Consider the following 17,364-nt stretch of genomic DNA (forward strand, 5'->3'; position numbering starts at 1 on the left):
ATTGCATTATTTAATATGTTTTATTTGTTAATACAAAGCGAAGCATTTAATAAGTTTTTATTCTTTTGCTCAGCATTATAGGCTCATATTCCAAACATGAGGGCCCCCAATAGACATAACATTTTACTATCTTTTATTGTAAGAAAAAATGCTTCATATTTCAATTTTTGAAATTTATTTCAGCGCGATTTGTACAATAGTAATATATTAACAAGCAATGTGTAATCAAAAACATACTTACGCATACGTATATAATATATATGTAATAGTTATATTTATGTGAATACATGGAATTAATTATGATACCTCAATACTTTATATGTATAAGTGATGCAGAAATGTGCATGTGTAATTAATGCACAGTTAATTAAATATTGCATACTTGCACAAAGGCGCCCGATTAGCTAAGCCAAGCGGTAAATCAATTGATAAATGGCACACTCGAATGGATTAGATTAATTCAAAATTTTATGTGGATTTGGCATATGGTAGGCTAGAATAATAGGAAACTGAACTTAATTGTATTTGTTGTCGTGAACATTGTTGTAGTTCCGCTATTTATTATTCTAAAGTGTAGTCTCAGGCACGATATCTTGTATTTGTAGTTGGGACTCATACGACTGTGTTAGTTCCTCTGAGTTTTTTGATTTCAAGAGTTGAGGCTGCTGTGCTTTAGTACTATTAGTGAAACAATCACCACCAATACAATTGTCAATGGCATTACATTTTTCTCCACTAAATTTCTTATCCGCGCCAAATGACATTTCCACAATTCGCTGTTCCAATCTGCGCACACGTGCTTGATATCTGCGCTTGTTTTGCTCCAAAAGTTGCGTTAGGTTTCTTTGAAATACAAACAACATATATTAACAGGCTTAAAGTATGTGAAAAATTTGAGAAAATGCTTACAAATTTGATTTTTGCAAATCCTGTATATTATTCTGTAGCTGGACGTGTCGTTCATCGGTGTTGAGTTGCGAAGCCGTAACGGATGCTATTAATGTTTGTATGCGACTCTTAAGCTCAGATTCGCGTGTCAATGCCTCAACCAATTGCTGTTCCGTAAGTGCAACATGCTCCGACTCAGAGTACGATACTCGATTCTCTGCAATCTGTTCACGATGGAAAAGCGCACTACTGGCATCAGTAGTAATTTGTAGTTGCAACTGCAATTGAAGTTGCAATTGTTGCAAGGCTTCTTCAAGCGAGCTATTACGTTCGTTTGCAATACGTTTCTCTGCTTCCGTTGATTCGATTTTTGATTTCAATGTGATATTTTCTTCACGTAAATTGAGTAACTCTTGCATCATTACAGCCGTTTCGAGATCAAATTGTGCATTATTAACTTTTTCCGTCATTCCCTTGCCACTTTCCATGGCCATGCGTGATTTCTCATACAAGTCGCTAAACGGTGACTCCAAATTGACTATCGTATTTTGTACTGTTGAACGACGTCCTTTCAATTTGGAAACGTGATATCGTAAACGGTTGTCATCATCTGTAGTCCATGGTGTGCACACTTTATCCGGAATACTAAATCTGAAATTTTATATATGCATATTTACTTTATTCAAATGGAGTATTTGTGTTTTTGGAAATTACGTTGACTGCCAAGGCCCCAAACTATTTTCACAAACGTTCTTTTCACTTTCTAAGCGATCTAATAAGTGTCGTGCCACTGTCTCTACAGCTCTTCTACTGTCTTCGGCGCTATGCGATTTTTCCGACATCAATGCCAATCTAAATCCGTAATACAATTATAATGGATTTGTTATTCACAAACACATACACATTAGTTCAATCATACTTGCTCTCCAGGAGTGCCAACATAACATCGTAAGCTTCTATTGCACGATCACTGCAATTTACCGCTGTTTGTAGTGCTATCGCATTCGATTCATATTTGCCACAAAGTAAATACAAGTGTTCGCAGTGCTCTTTACATTCGTCCAGCGTGAGCGAGAGAATTGTGTTTCGCATTTTTAGGTGTTCAACTTTTCGTTGTAGTCGCTGCAATTCCGTATTCATTTGAGATATTTCGGTGTAACTATTCGCCATGCCTTGTTCATATTGCTTGGAGTCTAATACCAATTGGTCAACTATGTCATCGTCCTATAAGTGATAATGTACATTAATCGTTAATACAACCTTTTGTTTTAATAAATTAATGTGTTTAATGTACTTCAGTATTAGGAATGCCTGTTGCAAGTTTTGACTCCAGTTTATGTGTTATTGGTCTGCTACCACATTTCAATTTAACGCGTTCAGCTATTTTAGCTACAGGCGGTGGGACTTGGGGAGTTGATAGCAACTCATACGGCTTTATCGGTGTTACAAAATCTGTAATGCAAATTCACATTTAAATTTTTTTGCCAAGTTTTTAATGTTAAAAATTTTAAGAATTACCCGACTGTGTCATTCTTTCGGGATCACTATCACTATTTTTGTCCTCACTCGCAATCGTTGTGTGCAATTGCTCAGTACTTTGCTTTTGCTCCAGTGGTGTGATTTCGTTATTTGCGATTTCGGACTGTAGTAGTGCAATTTGTGCTTTTAAGTGAAGTATTTCTTCTTGCAGCGCCTACGTATAAATAAATAGGTTCAATATAACAAAATGTCAGTTTTCAATATTTTATGCACTACCTCCACTTGTCCTTTGCTGACGACATCATTGATCCTATATTGATCTGTTAAATCTACGCAATGGACATTATCACCAGTGCTATGACTTTTACATAACGACTTTTCTGCTCCACTTTCAACTATATCAGTTTGACATTCAGCATCGGGGTTAGTTAAATTTAGCTCGGAATTGTAAACGGACACATCTTCTTGATAACTTAATTCTATTGTGGAAAAAAATATAAGAAATATTTCTGATAAATTTATTGCTAGTAGGAATAAGAATATTGGCTTACCACTCTCATCAGGTTCGTTTTCTTCCAATATTACAGTGTCCTGCTTAGCTCTCAATTTCTTACTTAGCTCAGCGATGACGCAGTGCATTTCTGTAATGCGGCATTCATGTGCCGCACTGACGACATCTAATCGCCGCAGGCACAAATCTTTTTCACCGTTACATTCTTCCAATTTATGTTGCAAATCTGCACGTTGTTGTTCAGAGATTTGAAGACGATGCATTAAGTCGCGCACCTGAGATTCCAACTGTTGAAGTGATAGATTTTCCACCTAAAAAATAGACACACGGAATTATGCACATGTAAATATTATCAGAAGTAGCTGCATTTTGAACGCCTACTTTAAATCTATGCAGTGGTAGCGGTTGTGATATCATCGCATACTCCCATTCGGTTGGGACAATATTTTCATTACAAGCATGTTGTTGTTGACGTCGTTGCTGCATTTCGCTGCAACACATACAGCTAAAACTTCTCGTAATTGGTGGCAAGTATTCCATGATCATAATAATATAACGCGTTTTATGCCAATAAATTTTATTTGTATAATTTTGTAGTGATTTTCAAAATTTTTATTTTTGAATTTTTGTAAAAAATTTAACTTGTACGTCATTCAAATGTTAGTTTTCTAAACACCCTCTTCCTTTCGTACTGACCTTGCACTGTTGTTTTTTTTCTTCAAATATGCGGTTTTTCATAAACGCACTTGCGCAGTGTATGACAATAATAAATAAACGAAAATAAGGAAACTACTTGGCCACCACTGACATTTCTTTGTTCTTATCAGCAAACAATTTTAACCTATTACCCACTAACCTTTCCGATATCCAGTGTGGAACAGGAACTGATGTTATTATCACTTTCATTGTTGTCGCGTTGTGTGTGATCGGGCGATTCAATTTCCTTGGTAGCGATAACCTCACCAGTCCTGGGGGAGTTACTGCTTACAAATACCATGTCTGAGCCATTACTTCCCAAATAAACTTCCTTAGTGTTGCGTGTAGTAAAGCGTCGACTAATTGATTTTGGGTCAGCAGTTCCTTTGGCCACGTCTGCACTGCGTTGGATTTTACTAACGCGCGCAAGGTGAACATCGTTAAACATTTTTAATTAAAATGTTACGTTGCTTTCAACTTTGTGTCTCAACCACTTTTAGTTATGAGTTACTGTTTTTTAATGTGTCCTCAAACACTCCAAATCGCATTAGCTCTACCCCTACGCCCAACTGAAAATGCTTTTGTTTTCTTCACATTGTTAGAGCTTACGAAACCGAAATAATTTCAATTATCTTTTAGAAAAATGTTGAGGAACTATATTTTGATTTTATTAAGTATTTATTTATTTATTAATTGATAATAAGAGGACTTTAAAATGTGTAAATTTCTTAGCACAAAATTGATAAACCATATAAAAACGAAATATTAATGTATACAGAAAATAAAAAAAGGATAAGCAAGTAATTGTCAATAAAGCGAAATGTCAAAAAATGTTTATAGTGTCATAGACTATAGTAATTGTGAGAAAACTTAAATATTTTTATTTATAGAAATTATTTATTTTAAAGAATTTATTTGCAGTGGTTAATTTTCTTTTCTTTCTTTTGTGTAGAAAATTAGTTTGAAAGTGTCAAATATAATTTTATAGAAAATTTAGATCCTTATGAACCAATAAATTTCGTATTAGCCCATATTAAAAAAAAAATGAATATCAAAAAGTTATTTTGTAAACAATAATTTTATTATTAGTTTATTTGTAGCTGCTTTAATTAATTAATTTATTTCTTTGAATTTATAATTAAGTTTATTATAATTGCTTGGAAAAATATGGTAACTTTTTATATAAAGCAAGGTTTCTTTCATGTGGCAACACTATAAAATGCAAGAAAATCATTTATAAATTGACTTGTGTATTACATGTTTGGTGTGATTTCGTGTTAAATTTCAATAAATTTAAAAGATGATGAGCCGTAAAAGACGTGCTAGTTCGATATCCAGTAAGCAGGATGAGGATCCTTTACAAATGGATGATTCTACACCGGAGCAATCGCCAGTTCTACAAACTTCAGTACGTAAAAAACGCCGGCCAGACCCAAGTGAATTGTGCCAGCAGCTGTACGATTCAATACGAAGCATTAAAAAAGAAGATGGCGCATCACTGTGCGACACATTTATACGTGCGCCAAAAAGACGGCAGGAGCCCTCTTATTACGATATAGTTACCAATCCTATTGATTTACTTAAAATTCAACAGAAATTGAAAACAGATTCATATGACGATATAGATGATTTGATGCAAGATTTCGAACTTTTGGTGAAGAATGCTAAGGCATTCTACAAGCCGGACACAGTTGAGCATCAGGATGCGCAAGCACTTTGGCAGTATATACTTGTTAGTAAACATAGAATATTGGATTCCAATGGTATTGTAGAAGAAGAACCTAGAACAAAACGTCTCTCCCGGAATCCCAGACGTTTGACTGGTTCCACCAGTAACAATGGTTCAATCGAAGTTGATAACGAATCTACACGTCTTGATGATGATGTGAATCCCTACGAAGAGCTTTTTGCCGTAGTCATGAACGCTGGGGATCCGACCATGGGTGATCGACCTCTTCATCGGATGTTCCTTTTACTACCGTCTAAAAAAATGTATCCCGATTATTACGATGTTATTGAACATCCAATAGATTTAAGATTAATAGCTACTAAAATTCAAATGAATGCATATTCGAGTCTTGTAGAAATGGAACGCGATCTTTTACAAATGACAAAGAATGCTTGTCAATTTAATGAACCCGGTTCACAAATCTATAAGGATGCAAAAACTTTAAAACGTCTTTTTACACAAAGGCGTATGGAAATTGAGAGTGGTAAAATCAAACCATCACGTCGCGTAAAAACATTATCAAGTGCAGCAATTTCTGGTAAGCTTTAAACTATTATGTTAATCAATCAAAAAATATATTTTATTTTATTTCAGCTATGAAGGAAGAAGTTGATAGTTCTGATGACGAAGAAACAAGCAAAAAAGGTGAAGGACCCATGTGGGCACTTTTTGATCATTTATATAATGCGCCCGGTTCTTCGGAACATCCTGGCGCAACAGGTCCCCCGTTGGGTACATCATTATGGAAACTACCAGTACGTCGTTTTCATCCCGAGTACTTTGAACTCATCAAACGCCCTATATCGATGTGTCAAATACATACTAAACTAAAGAAAGGAGATTACGCTAATATTAGCGATCTTACGGCTGATCTCTGTCTTATGTTAGATAATGCAAAGAAAGCCTTTCCACCATCCCATCGTACGCACAAGGATGCAGTAAAGATGTTAAAAATCATGAATACTAAGTTAGTTGAAGAGTCGCTTGAACCGGAAACTAGCGATATGGATGATGACGGTGATATTGATGGAGACGCGGAGGATACATTGATAAGCAATCGTGACACACCACGCGAGAAGAAGAAAGGCCGCCCACGTATCAATTCTAATAACACAAGTGCGCCCAATACACCACTCAGTAATTCACCAAAGGCCAGTAGGATTCCAATAAATGCTGTTATAAAGAAAAAAATCTTAAGCATACAAAAGTATTTGGTTGACTTCACGCTTGGAAATCGCAGGCCCATTGAATTGTTTATGGAGAAACCACCCAGGAAAGTTTACCCCGACTACTATGACATTATACAAAATCCCATTGATATGAACACAATTGAACATAACATACGTTGTGACAAATATGCCACAGTGGAAGATGTAGTGGCGGATTACCGCCTCATGTTTTCCAATTGTAGACAATATAATGAAGAGGGCTCCACAATATATGAAGATGCGAATAATTTAGAGCGAGCATTGAATGAGAAACTAAGAGAATTCCCTGGCTTAGCGGACATTAAGAAGCCGCCACAGAAATTGGGCAAACCCAGTGGACGCAGAAAAACTGTTGTTGTTGATAAATTGTGGCAGTTTTATGAGAATATAAGGGAATATCAAGAACCGAAAGGAAAGCGACAATTGTCTTTAATATTCACCAAGCTGCCATCTAAGGGTGAGTACCCGGATTACTATGATATTATAAAGGAACCAATCGATATGGAGCGTATTGCGCAAAAACTAAAACAAGGCACTTACGAGAGCGTAGATGAGTTGGCAGCTGACTTTTTATTGATGCTTGAGAATGCTTGCAAGTACAATGAGCCAGACTCACAGATATACAAAGATGCGCTTGTATTACAGCAATTGACACTCCAGTTGAAACAGAGCTTACGAAATGAACAATCTTCTACACCAGATGTATCACTGGCTGTACAAGAAGTGTTACTCAGCTTGTTTACCCAGTTGTACAATCACCAAGATGAGGCTGGACGATGCTATTCGGACTCCTTAGCTGAGGTCCCAGAATATGATGAACTTACAGATGGCACCGGTAAAATGAGTAAAATTCGTGGAATTTCATTAGATTTAATAAAACGACGTTTGGATAAACTGACCTATAAGCGTTTAGATATTTTTCAAGAAGATATCTTTTCATGTCTCGAAAGAGCACGACGTTTATCCCGTACGGATTCTGACGTATTCCAGGATTCAATTGAACTCCAGATGTTCTTCATAAAAAAGCGTGATGAATTGTGCAAAGATACCTTCAGCTCACCAGCGCTACTCTACACGGCACAGAATTTAGCTGCGGAGGTGGAGATAATGCGTCAACAGAAAGTCGCGCAAGAAGATCAAGACCAGGAGGACAAAGACGATTTGGATACTGCTGCAATGCAAGGCGAAAGTATGACCATCAATCAGAAAGTATTTTCGCCTGGAGATTTTGTCTACTTTCAGCTGCCAGAGAATAAAATACCCAGCATTGCATACATTGAACGCCTTTGGACAACATCAGATAATGTGAAGTGGATGCACGGTTCGGTGTTCTTACGTCCACACGAAACGTATCATGTGACAACGCGTAAATTTCTCGAAATGGAGGTGTTTAAGAGCAGCGTGTCTCAGACAATACCGATGGACAAGGTGCTTGGCAAGTGTTATATAATGCACATTAAAGATTATATTAAAATGCGTCCAGAAGGCTACGCAGATAAGGATGTATTTGTGTGTGAATCACGGTATAACGGTCGTGCACGTTGTTTCAAAAAATTCAAAATTTGGCCTTTCGTACGCGAAAACGATCCCGTACGTTTTGTTGCCAGAGAGGAGCCTTTAGAACTACGCAGAGTTATGTCGGTATTTAAAGAACGCATTGAGAAACATAAAGGCGAATTGGAAGAGCTTAAATTACAAGAAGCATTAGTGGAGAAGGAAAAGCCGAACGTTGTATGCGATGCACCACCGATAAATGCAGAGCCGAACAGCGTTTACTATCAGCAATTTAACACGATTTGCAGTGGCGCGGTTAAAATCGGCGATTTCGTATATGTGGCTACGCAAAGTGGCAAACAGTCGATTGCACAAATTCATCAAATATGGGAAAACGGTACTAAATCATATTTTAAAGGACCCTGGCTCTTGACGCCCAGCGAGATAGTATCGCCATCAAACAAACAATTTTATCGCCAAGAACTTTTACTATCGACCGTTGAGGATGTTAGCCCATTAATTGCCATTGTTGGACGCTGTGCTGTTTTGGAATATACCGATTACATAAGTAGTCGTCCGACTGAGATACCAGAGTGCGATGTCTACATTTGTGAGTCTGTTTACGACGAATTAAGGAAGTCATTACGTAAACTCAACACACCTGGCGGCCTACGTAAATTCCAACATAGTTCGGCAGTGACACAGGATGAGATATTCCATTTTAAAACTCCTATCAAGCCAATTAAAGATGTAAAAGGTGCTGAAGCCCAGGAAAATTTGGCTTTGCTTGAGGACTCGCTAGACGGTAATCCACCGTCAGTCAATTCGGATATAGCAGCAATATCATCGCCTGCACCTTCTGTATCGTCTACACCGATATCGTCGAAAGTCAAAAACAAAACAACTAAAAAGAGCCTTACCGGTTATATACTTTATTCCAGTGAGGTGCGCAAAGGTGAGTACATGTGGCATAACTCAAATTAACAGTTTATGCAAAAATCAGTTAAATTTCCAATTTTATATTAGGTATTAGCCAGAGTAATCCAGATGCTTCATTTGGCGATATTTCACGTATGGTGGGCACGGAATGGAAGAATTTGCCGGCAAGTGTCAAACAGAGTTGGGAAGATCGTGCTTGCCGCTTAAATGAGGAGTCAGCTGCACGCCGTGAAATAGATGAAAGTTTAAATTGTGCTGGTGGTGCTGCAAGCGGTAGCCCCGGACCGAACGATCAGCAGAATGGTCATATATTTGAATGCCTCTGGGATAAATGCGATTATCAATTTGAAGATGCTGTCGACTGTATGGAGCATTGCATACAAGATGGCATCGGTCACATTCAACGCACCGCAATGCAAGGCAACGATACTGAATTCACTTGCTTATGGCGCAATTGCATTCGCATGAAGAAGAATATGCAGGCATTTCCGTCACTGTCGCGTCTCATTAAACATGTACGTGAGGTACATTTAAATAAAGGCGGTAAAATTCTACTACCAAATGAACGCAGCAAAAATTTTGTACCAAGAAAAAATCAAAAAACTACACAAGTCATGCAGCTAAATACACAATCACATCAAGTGACATCACATTCGGTTATGTCACCACGTGGTGCCAGTGGCAATGGGGTTGAGAATGGTGCTGTGTCACAGTATCCAATGCAGGTTTTGGGACCACCGCCAGAGCCAATGTTTGTAACAGTGCCACCGAGGCCTCAACGCGTACTGCATTCCGAGGCATATATTAAATACATTGAGAATTTGCAAAACACATCAAACTCACCACAGAAGCCTACGTGGAAGAGTGCAGTGAAGACGGCAACTCCGGCCAATGTGTCCATTAAGCCGGGTACCGCATTGCCTGCCAATTGGTTGGGCAAATATGCTGAGGGAAATACTACTGACGATGTTGTGACAGCACTATGTCATTTGCGCAATTTCATGATGGACGATGCACTACAAATTAAACGTAGTTGCTACTAAGTATATTATTTTTGACCATAAAAACACCATTATCATATGGAACACATATTTTAATTAATAATAATATTGTAATTTGGCCTCGTACATATATAATAATGTATGCATGTGGTTAAGAAACTGCTAAAATACATTTTTTGTATTACGAGCTATTTTCATTTGCGTTTAGCGAAAAATACAAACAACAGTTTTTTTTCAACAGATCGTTATTTGACATACATATTCACATTTTTTATATACAGATATAATGGTTACTACCGAATTCCTAAACATTTACTTATACTATATATACAAAATTGACATGGTTTTTACCTATTATACTTTCATATTGACAATTTGTTACTTTTAAAACATTAATTCATTTACTATTATTGATATTTCCACATTAGTAAATATGTAGTGTATACATATGTGCAAATATCGTATTTTACTTATTCAATAATGATCAATATGCGACAATGAAATATATAACTATGGTAAAGGAAAATTTATTTTGTGTTTCTGAAGGGGTTATTTAGGTTTCAGAGGCTAAAATCAAGGGTATTTTTACATTTTTTTTAAATTGTTTTATTTTTATTTTTTTTTTAATTGTTTTATTTTTTTTTAATTGTTTTATTTTTTTTAATTGTTTTATTTGTTTTTAATTGTTTTATTTTTTTTTAATTGTTTTATTTTTATTTTTTTAATTGTTTTATTTTTTTTTTAATTGTTTTATTTTTTTTTTAATTGTTTTATTTTTTTTTAATTGTTTTATTTTTTTTTAATTGTTTTATTTTTATTTTTTTTTAATTGTTTTATTTTTCTAATTGTTTTATTTTTTTTTAATTGTTTTATTTTTTTTTAAATTGTTTTATTTTTTTTTTAAATTGTTTTATTTTTATTTTTTATTTTTTAATTGTTTTATTTTTATTTTTTTTTAATTGTTTTATTTTTATTATTTTTTTTAATTGTTTTATTTTTATTTTAAATTGTTTTATTTTTATTTTCTTTTAATTGTTTTATTTTTAATTTTTTTTTAATTGTTTTATTTTTATTTTTTTTTTATTGTTTTATTTTTATTTTTTTTAATTGTTTTATTTTTATTTTTTTTTAATTGTTTTATTTTTTTTTTTAATTAAATTGTTTTATTTTTATTTTTTTTTTATTGTTTTATTTTTATTTTTTTTTTAATTGTTTTATTTTTATTTTTTTTTAATTGTTTTATTTTTATTTTTTCTAATTGTTTTATTTTTATTTTTTTTTAATTGTTTTATTTTTATTTTTTTAATTTTTTTTTAATATTTATATACAATTTTATTATTTTTGAACACATTGTGTTATTTAATAAGACAAAAAAACAATTTTCCAAATTTTAAAAACCTTAAGCGGTGTTACGATAGAGGTGAATTATTGTTCGACTGGCTTTAAAATCAACGGTTATAAGAAATATTTATTATTGACATTGATAGCTGTGGAGGAAAAGATATTGCTTCCAACAATTTGACAAAAAAAATGGATCACCATATTGCGCACTAACTTCTTTAATATCATCAAAATCATATCTAAATTTGTATGTATGCATTTGTTTTGTTTACTTACTCATTCCTAATTATTAGCTTTCTGTTTTGATTCTTCATTTTCTTCACAGTGTTTTATATATACACAGAGTTTTTCGTGTTTTTATGACATCATGTTTTATATTGCCGCGCTTATCTAATATGCCTTTTTTTATTACCTTCGGTCCACTCAAGTTTGCTGCAAATTGCTCTTTGAAATTAACACACATGCTCACCTACATTGCAATAACGTTAAAAATTGTCAAAAGAACCGGCTTCTGCCGCTGACTCTACTATTTTCTGAGACAATAAATATATACATACATATGTACATGCAAAACAAAACTTCGTATATACATAGCCATGTGCTATATACATATATAGGTAGCCAAGTGGGTTGTTTTGTCACCCGTACTGGACGAGGTGTTCCGAAGAGCTACTTCAACCATCTCCGCGCTGTGCGCTCACTCGCAATCTCGCTGACACAAAAGCTTACACAAGCGCAAAAATTCGACAATTTGAAATATTTTCAGGTTCTACTAATGCGTTAGACATTCACTGACTATTAGTTGTGCCTGGCGTATCGTGTGGAACGGTCTGAAAATAGACGTCCAGATCTAGATTCAGTGTGTTATATTCATAGTTCAAAATTTATGCGCTATAAAATAACTAAATAATATATTTGCTGGACTATTTCGGAAAATATATTTACAATTTTATATCTATACACATATAATACATAATTACGTAGCGGTTTAGCTACCATAGATACATACGAGTATACCTGTAGGAATACCTAAGTAACATATTGTACAAAAATGTCGGACGCGGCAAATGGTGAGTCAAAGTTCGGTTTCAAGGACAAGGAGAAGGCGGAGGAGACTCTGCAATTGCTAGAAAGCCATGATATGCAGTATCGGAAACTGACAGTGCGTGGATTACTGGGCCGCGCAAAACGAGTCCTTACGAGTGAGTTAACAAAATCTAAAAACAAAAATTATATATATGTATATACATATAATTTGACGTGTATATGCATATATATTTATTTGAAACAGTTCTTTGAAATAAATGTAAATATATATTTGTGTATATATGCACATATATTTCTTTAATTTTAATAATAAATTTCGTTATCGCTACAGTGACCAAGGCAGAGGAGAAGGTTAAGAATATCAATGCAGCAATTGGAGTCTTCGAGAAGTGGCTTGAGGAGAATGGCGGCGGTGCGGCCAATAAAAATGCCAAAACCGACAAGGAGGACAAAGTCGAAACAGTACCTGGCTTAGGTTTTAAGGACAAGGCAGCAGCGGAAGCCACATTGAGGTAAAAGAGAATACATACATTTATGTATGTATATATGTATAGGTAAATATGTAGTTATTATATTTATTCATCACACGCATATTGCATCGGTCTACAAACTTGTATACTCAAGTATAAAAGTATTAAGTCCGCGAATTTTAAATGTAAAGACAATAGGTTTCTAATTACAGCCTTATTGATTTGAATCGTTAATATCTGGTTAATGATCAAATAATTCTGACATACAGACACTTTAATCGTACATCCATATTTTATACGTTTCTGCATTTTTTTGTTTGTATGTATGTATGTATGTACATACGAAATGAAAACAAATAAGCGCAAACAAATTTACGCTATTGACAACGCAGTGTAGCGCTCTTACTGAGATCATCACAATAAATATAAAAACAAAGCATACCTGTAGGAAATTATACTGCAACGCTAAAATTAATGGTCAATGCGTAACTTTACTGTTTCTTATTATCTTATAATTCATTTAAAATCAATTTAATACAAAAATAGTAACCGTAAAAATCTCCGAAATTATTGTTGACATATTGTTGTTAGTTAAAAAATATATAAAAAAAATTACTTTTAGAAATAAATAATACCGAAAATTTTAATTTTTAATGTTCTTCATGCAATTATCTTGTTTTATCATATTCTTTATGTGAAAAAATACTTTATAAAATGCATTTTTAATATTTTTTTCGGCTCAAATACATGTTTTCAATTTAATGATGATTTTGCAAATGGCAAATGATTTTTCAAACAGTTTTTTCACCAATAAATTGCTGTTGCAAAGTTCTTTGCTTACATTATTAAATTATTAATTAATATTATAATAAAAGAATCAAGTTTTGGTGAAACTTCATTTTTTTATTAAAAAAAATCTCCTTTAAATTTAAACTTTAACTTTTTACTGTTCAAACGAAGTTTATTTCTTACATTTCGCACTTCACGTTAGTATAAACTCAATACTTTTCATACACGACACATGCGCATAGTCTTTCTCTGTTTTATTAAAGTTGAATTTTTATTTTTTTTACCATTTCATTCTTAATACACCGTACCTCTCTACTGGGTTATGTACTTTGTATTACATATAAAATACTAAGCTTAAAAGCTTCGTAGTAAACCAAAACACAAAGTAACATATTTTTACATACATACATACTTACGCATACAATACAAGTTATATTATAAAGGGTTAAAGGAAGGGAATGATTATGCTCAAGGGTTAATAAGCGTATACACAATTATGGACGTTGATATATGTGACTTTTCTAAAGATAGATACAAAATGCACATTTTTGTTACGTTTATCTTATACTTCATAACTAACCCAACTAAATGTCTAATTTACTATTGGCGTATGCCACTACTTCTTCCATTGTTGCAAACTGTATCAAAGTGTTTTTTGTTTCAAAGCAATATTATTGATTATTGATAATTAATTAAACATTCATTCCTATTGGGTGTCGTATAAAAAATTACGTACACGCCATGTCGTTCGTACGCTACTTTGTATTGAAACAAATATAGACTAGTGCAAATATTTGTACAGAAGTATGCAAGTACGGCCGACTTTGTCATCTAAAAGGCTTATATTAAGTGTTGGCTGCATAGAATTAATTCAATTTGAGTGTTTTTACTTTGTGAAAATGCGCACAAATCTTCCTCGAACTGATTGGTAATTGCATTTCGGACACTAGCTGCTGTGCTGAAGATGATGACAGCTGTGAAATGTTGTGAAAATCACGTGCTGAATCGAAATGGCATATAAATATAATTTGCATTATTTTTTTACACGTTCATAGTTTAGTAAATTCAGTGGCATACATAGAATATACATAGTACATATACATATATATGGAAGTTCAACCATCCATTCACTACAATTAATGACTCAAGCAGTGTTTTAGTTTCGATTCTACTATAATTTCACTATTGAGTTAATATTCTTTGCTTATATGTACAAATGTATGTATGTGTGTCTATCAATATGCGCGCATTAACCGTTAATGTGTTTATTATTTCCTTATTATTAAGTCTTTTGGTATTTCTGCTATTTTTATACTCTCGTTTGTGTTTTTGCCTTGAAGGTCGCTTGTGTGTGATGTCATAGCGCGCACATTTAGTAATTGCCCTGACACGCCGACAGCCATAAGGGCCGAAGCTGTGTGGGAAGCTAAGTGAATATATTTGAATACAAATCAATTTGCAGCATAATAAATACGAGTGTGAGCTAAGAGCTTAAAATATGAATGAACTTATGTTAGAGCTTCGCGCATACTAAGTTAATAACAGCATATGCTTATGCTAATTGCGGTTATGCTGTATAGCACGTTGGACTATGTTTTGGCAATATCTTGCAGTATAATAAGCACGTATATTTAGACATTTCTTCTACCATCAATCACTGAGTATTATTAGATCACGCGCCATTTTAAATTTAGTTTTAGCAAATAATTAAGTTCGGCTGCGTAAATTATAAGAATGTGAGGTGTGCCTGCAAATCGACTTTTTTCTGTTCTTTTTTTCCATATTTTTTGATTTTTTTAGTAACTATTTATGTTTATCCTGTTATTAATAATAATTATTTTAAAAAAATATTTTAAAATAATCGAAATATTTCGATTTTGGGGGCTAACTTCAAAAATCGTATAATATATCATATTGCGAAAGTAAAACAAGTAAGGAAAGGCTAAGTTCGGGTGTAACCTAACATTTTATACTCTCACAATTTATTGATATATTTTTATTAAGAATACACAATTTGACTCAATTTGAAAATCCTATAATTAGGTATATGAGAGCTAGGGGAAGTTACACTATTAGAAGAAAAATATTTCCTCTAAATTAAATTAAGATTAATTTAATTTAGTATTTCTGACGTTTTTCGTTAGTGAGTTAACGCACTTTTAGTAATTTTCAACCTAACCTTTGTATGGGTGGCCGACTGCAGAATGTTTGGTTTATATAGCTTTATTGATTTGCGAGATATATACAAATAACCGATTTGGGGCCGGGGCCACGCACACTTTCCCAAAAAAATTACATCGAAATATGCCCCTTTTCGATTCTTTGTTCCAAATTTTATAACTTTATTTATGGCTTAGTTATGACACTTTGTGTTTTCGGTTTTCGTCATTTTGTGGGCGCGGCAGTGCTCCGATTTTGCCCATTTTCGAAAGCCAAGGAACATGTGTTCCAAGTTTCATCAAGATATCTCAATTTTTACTCAAGTTATCCGTTGCACGGACGGACGGACGGACAGACAGACATTCGGATTTTGACTCGTCTCGTCATCCTGATCATTTTGATATACATATATAACCCTATATCTAACTCGTTTAGTTTTATGACTTACAAACAACCGTTATGTGAACAAAACTATAATACTCTCTTAGCAACTTTTGTTCCGAGAGTATAAAAAATATAAGAATTTTATTATTAAACAAATAAAATATTTCCTATCTCTAACTAATAACCTTTCATCATACATTTTCAGAATACTTACGGATCGTGATCCCGATTATCAGAAATTGGCAATTAAAGGCTTAATTGGCAGTTCAAAGCGTGTGCTTTCCGGCACCAAAAAGGAAGATAAAATCCAATCCATTAAAGAAGGTGTCAAGATACTAGAAGATTTCTTGGAAAAGTTTGAAACAGAGAATTTGATCAAAAATAATCGCGCCTACCTCGCATATTCGGTTATTGAACAGTTACCCGAAGCGAAAGATGCGCTTGCAGCAGAATTCGTCAAAGCCTACGGCGGTTCCAAAGCCAAGGGCAATTACAAGCATTTACGCACCATGTATCCCGAAGATGATGATTCGACATCATGGGATATCATACGCAATCGGAATATTGCGAAGTTATTGGAGAAACTTAAGGCTGAGGAGTCGAAATTATTTGATGCTGAAAGTGGTGAGCCAACAGAAATTCATCTCGAACTGATACATTGGGCCTACAGTCCACAACCAGACAAAGTGAAAGCGTATGTGGAGAAGAATTCCAAGAGAAAGGCTGAGAAACGTAAAATTGAACGAAATGATAGCTCGAGCTCTGATGAAGATGATAGTGAAGGCATGGATGATGATGAGGATGATGAAGATAATGGCGAGACACCAGAAAAGAAGAAGAAGAAGGAATAAATTACATATATTTTTGTTGTTTATAAAACCAATGTTGAAAGCAAAACGTATGGACATGGCATACATATAAGCACATATGTATGTATTTACACATAGATGATCATGTCAATATTTGCTAAGTAAATAGGTGCTATATGAGTACTCGAACAATAGATAATAATTACAAATATGAAAAGTTTCTGTACTTACTCTTTTGAAGTGCTGCTATACATGCATATACTATGTGTCTATATGTAAATTACATATCTCATATTTACATACATATCTACATACGTTACGCACGTTTTGGAATGAAAAATTTGGCAAAAATAAAGTTTAACTATTCGTATTCGGGTATAATCCCGCAAATACTCTCTTTATTCACTTTATTCATTGCT

At 33.9% G+C, this 17,364-nt stretch overlaps 3 protein-coding genes across 4 annotated transcripts; 2 read left to right on the forward strand and 1 right to left on the reverse strand.

Moving 5' to 3' along the window:
* Positions 1-158: 158 nt before the first annotated feature.
* Positions 159-4,346, reverse strand: LOC105218732 (colorectal mutant cancer protein). 2 transcript variants are annotated; one of them, XM_011194496.3, is made up of 9 exons: positions 3,735-4,346; positions 2,919-3,189; positions 2,644-2,846; positions 2,407-2,581; positions 2,183-2,340; positions 1,808-2,112; positions 1,603-1,740; positions 910-1,539; positions 159-843 (listed from the first exon to the last, which is right to left on the reverse strand). In XM_011194496.3, exons 1-9 carry the CDS (start codon positions 4,020-4,022, stop codon positions 567-569), a joined length of 2,445 nt encoding a protein of 814 aa, XP_011192798.1. In that variant the 5' UTR covers positions 4,023-4,346; the 3' UTR covers positions 159-566. The 2 variants fall into 2 exon arrangements, with proteins under 2 accessions (XP_011192798.1, XP_011192800.1); XM_011194498.3 differs by lacking the exon at positions 3,735-4,346 and adding an exon at positions 3,260-3,553.
* Positions 4,347-4,776: 430 nt separating this feature from the next.
* LOC105218731 (protein polybromo-1) lies at positions 4,777-10,428 on the forward strand. The gene is made up of 3 exons (XM_011194495.3): positions 4,777-5,841; positions 5,898-8,960; positions 9,032-10,428. The coding sequence occupies exons 1-3, from the start codon at positions 4,875-4,877 to the stop codon at positions 9,985-9,987; spliced, it is 4,986 nt and encodes a 1,661-aa protein (XP_011192797.2). The 5' UTR covers positions 4,777-4,874; the 3' UTR covers positions 9,988-10,428.
* Positions 10,429-12,062: 1,634 nt separating this feature from the next.
* LOC105218736 (uncharacterized) lies at positions 12,063-17,335 on the forward strand. Its single transcript, XM_011194503.3, has 3 exons — positions 12,063-12,488; positions 12,665-12,845; positions 16,342-17,335. Exons 1-3 carry the CDS (start codon positions 12,338-12,340, stop codon positions 16,985-16,987), a joined length of 978 nt encoding a protein of 325 aa, XP_011192805.2. The 5' UTR covers positions 12,063-12,337; the 3' UTR covers positions 16,988-17,335.
* Positions 17,336-17,364: the final 29 nt, after the last annotated feature.

Source organism: Zeugodacus cucurbitae, chromosome 2 (genome assembly GCF_028554725.1).
Source record: "Zeugodacus cucurbitae isolate PBARC_wt_2022May chromosome 2, idZeuCucr1.2, whole genome shotgun sequence".
NCBI lineage: Eukaryota > Metazoa > Arthropoda > Insecta > Diptera > Tephritidae > Zeugodacus > Zeugodacus cucurbitae.

What these genes read in the sequence shown, in the direction of transcription:
- LOC105218731 (XM_011194495.3), top strand. Translation starts at nt 4,875, where the DNA reads ATGATGAGCCGTAAAAGACGTGCTAGTTCGATATCCAGTAAGCAGGAT. An exon ending in ATCAAGTGCAGCAATTTCTG is followed by an intron (nt 5,842 to 5,897) that starts GTAAGCTTTAAA and finishes ATTTTATTTCAG; the next exon opens with CTATGAAGGAAGAAGTTGAT. An exon ending in TTCCAGTGAGGTGCGCAAAG is followed by an intron (nt 8,961 to 9,031) that starts GTGAGTACATGT and finishes ATTTTATATTAG; the next exon opens with GTATTAGCCAGAGTAATCCA.
- LOC105218732 (XM_011194496.3), bottom strand. Translation starts at nt 4,022, where the DNA reads ATGTTTAACGATGTTCACCTTGCGCGCGTTAGTAAAATCCAACGCAGT. An exon ending in AAACGAACCTGATGAGAGTG is followed by an intron (nt 2,847 to 2,918) that starts GTAAGCCAATAT and finishes TTTCCACAATAG; the next exon opens with AATTAAGTTATCAAGAAGAT. An exon ending in CGAAAGAATGACACAGTCGG is followed by an intron (nt 2,341 to 2,406) that starts GTAATTCTTAAA and finishes TTTGCATTACAG; the next exon opens with ATTTTGTAACACCGATAAAG.
- LOC105218736 (XM_011194503.3), top strand. Translation starts at nt 12,338, where the DNA reads ATGTCGGACGCGGCAAATGGTGAGTCAAAGTTCGGTTTCAAGGACAAG. An exon ending in CGCAAAACGAGTCCTTACGA is followed by an intron (nt 12,489 to 12,664) that starts GTGAGTTAACAA and finishes TTATCGCTACAG; the next exon opens with TGACCAAGGCAGAGGAGAAG. An exon ending in GCAGCGGAAGCCACATTGAG is followed by an intron (nt 12,846 to 16,341) that starts GTAAAAGAGAAT and finishes ATACATTTTCAG; the next exon opens with AATACTTACGGATCGTGATC.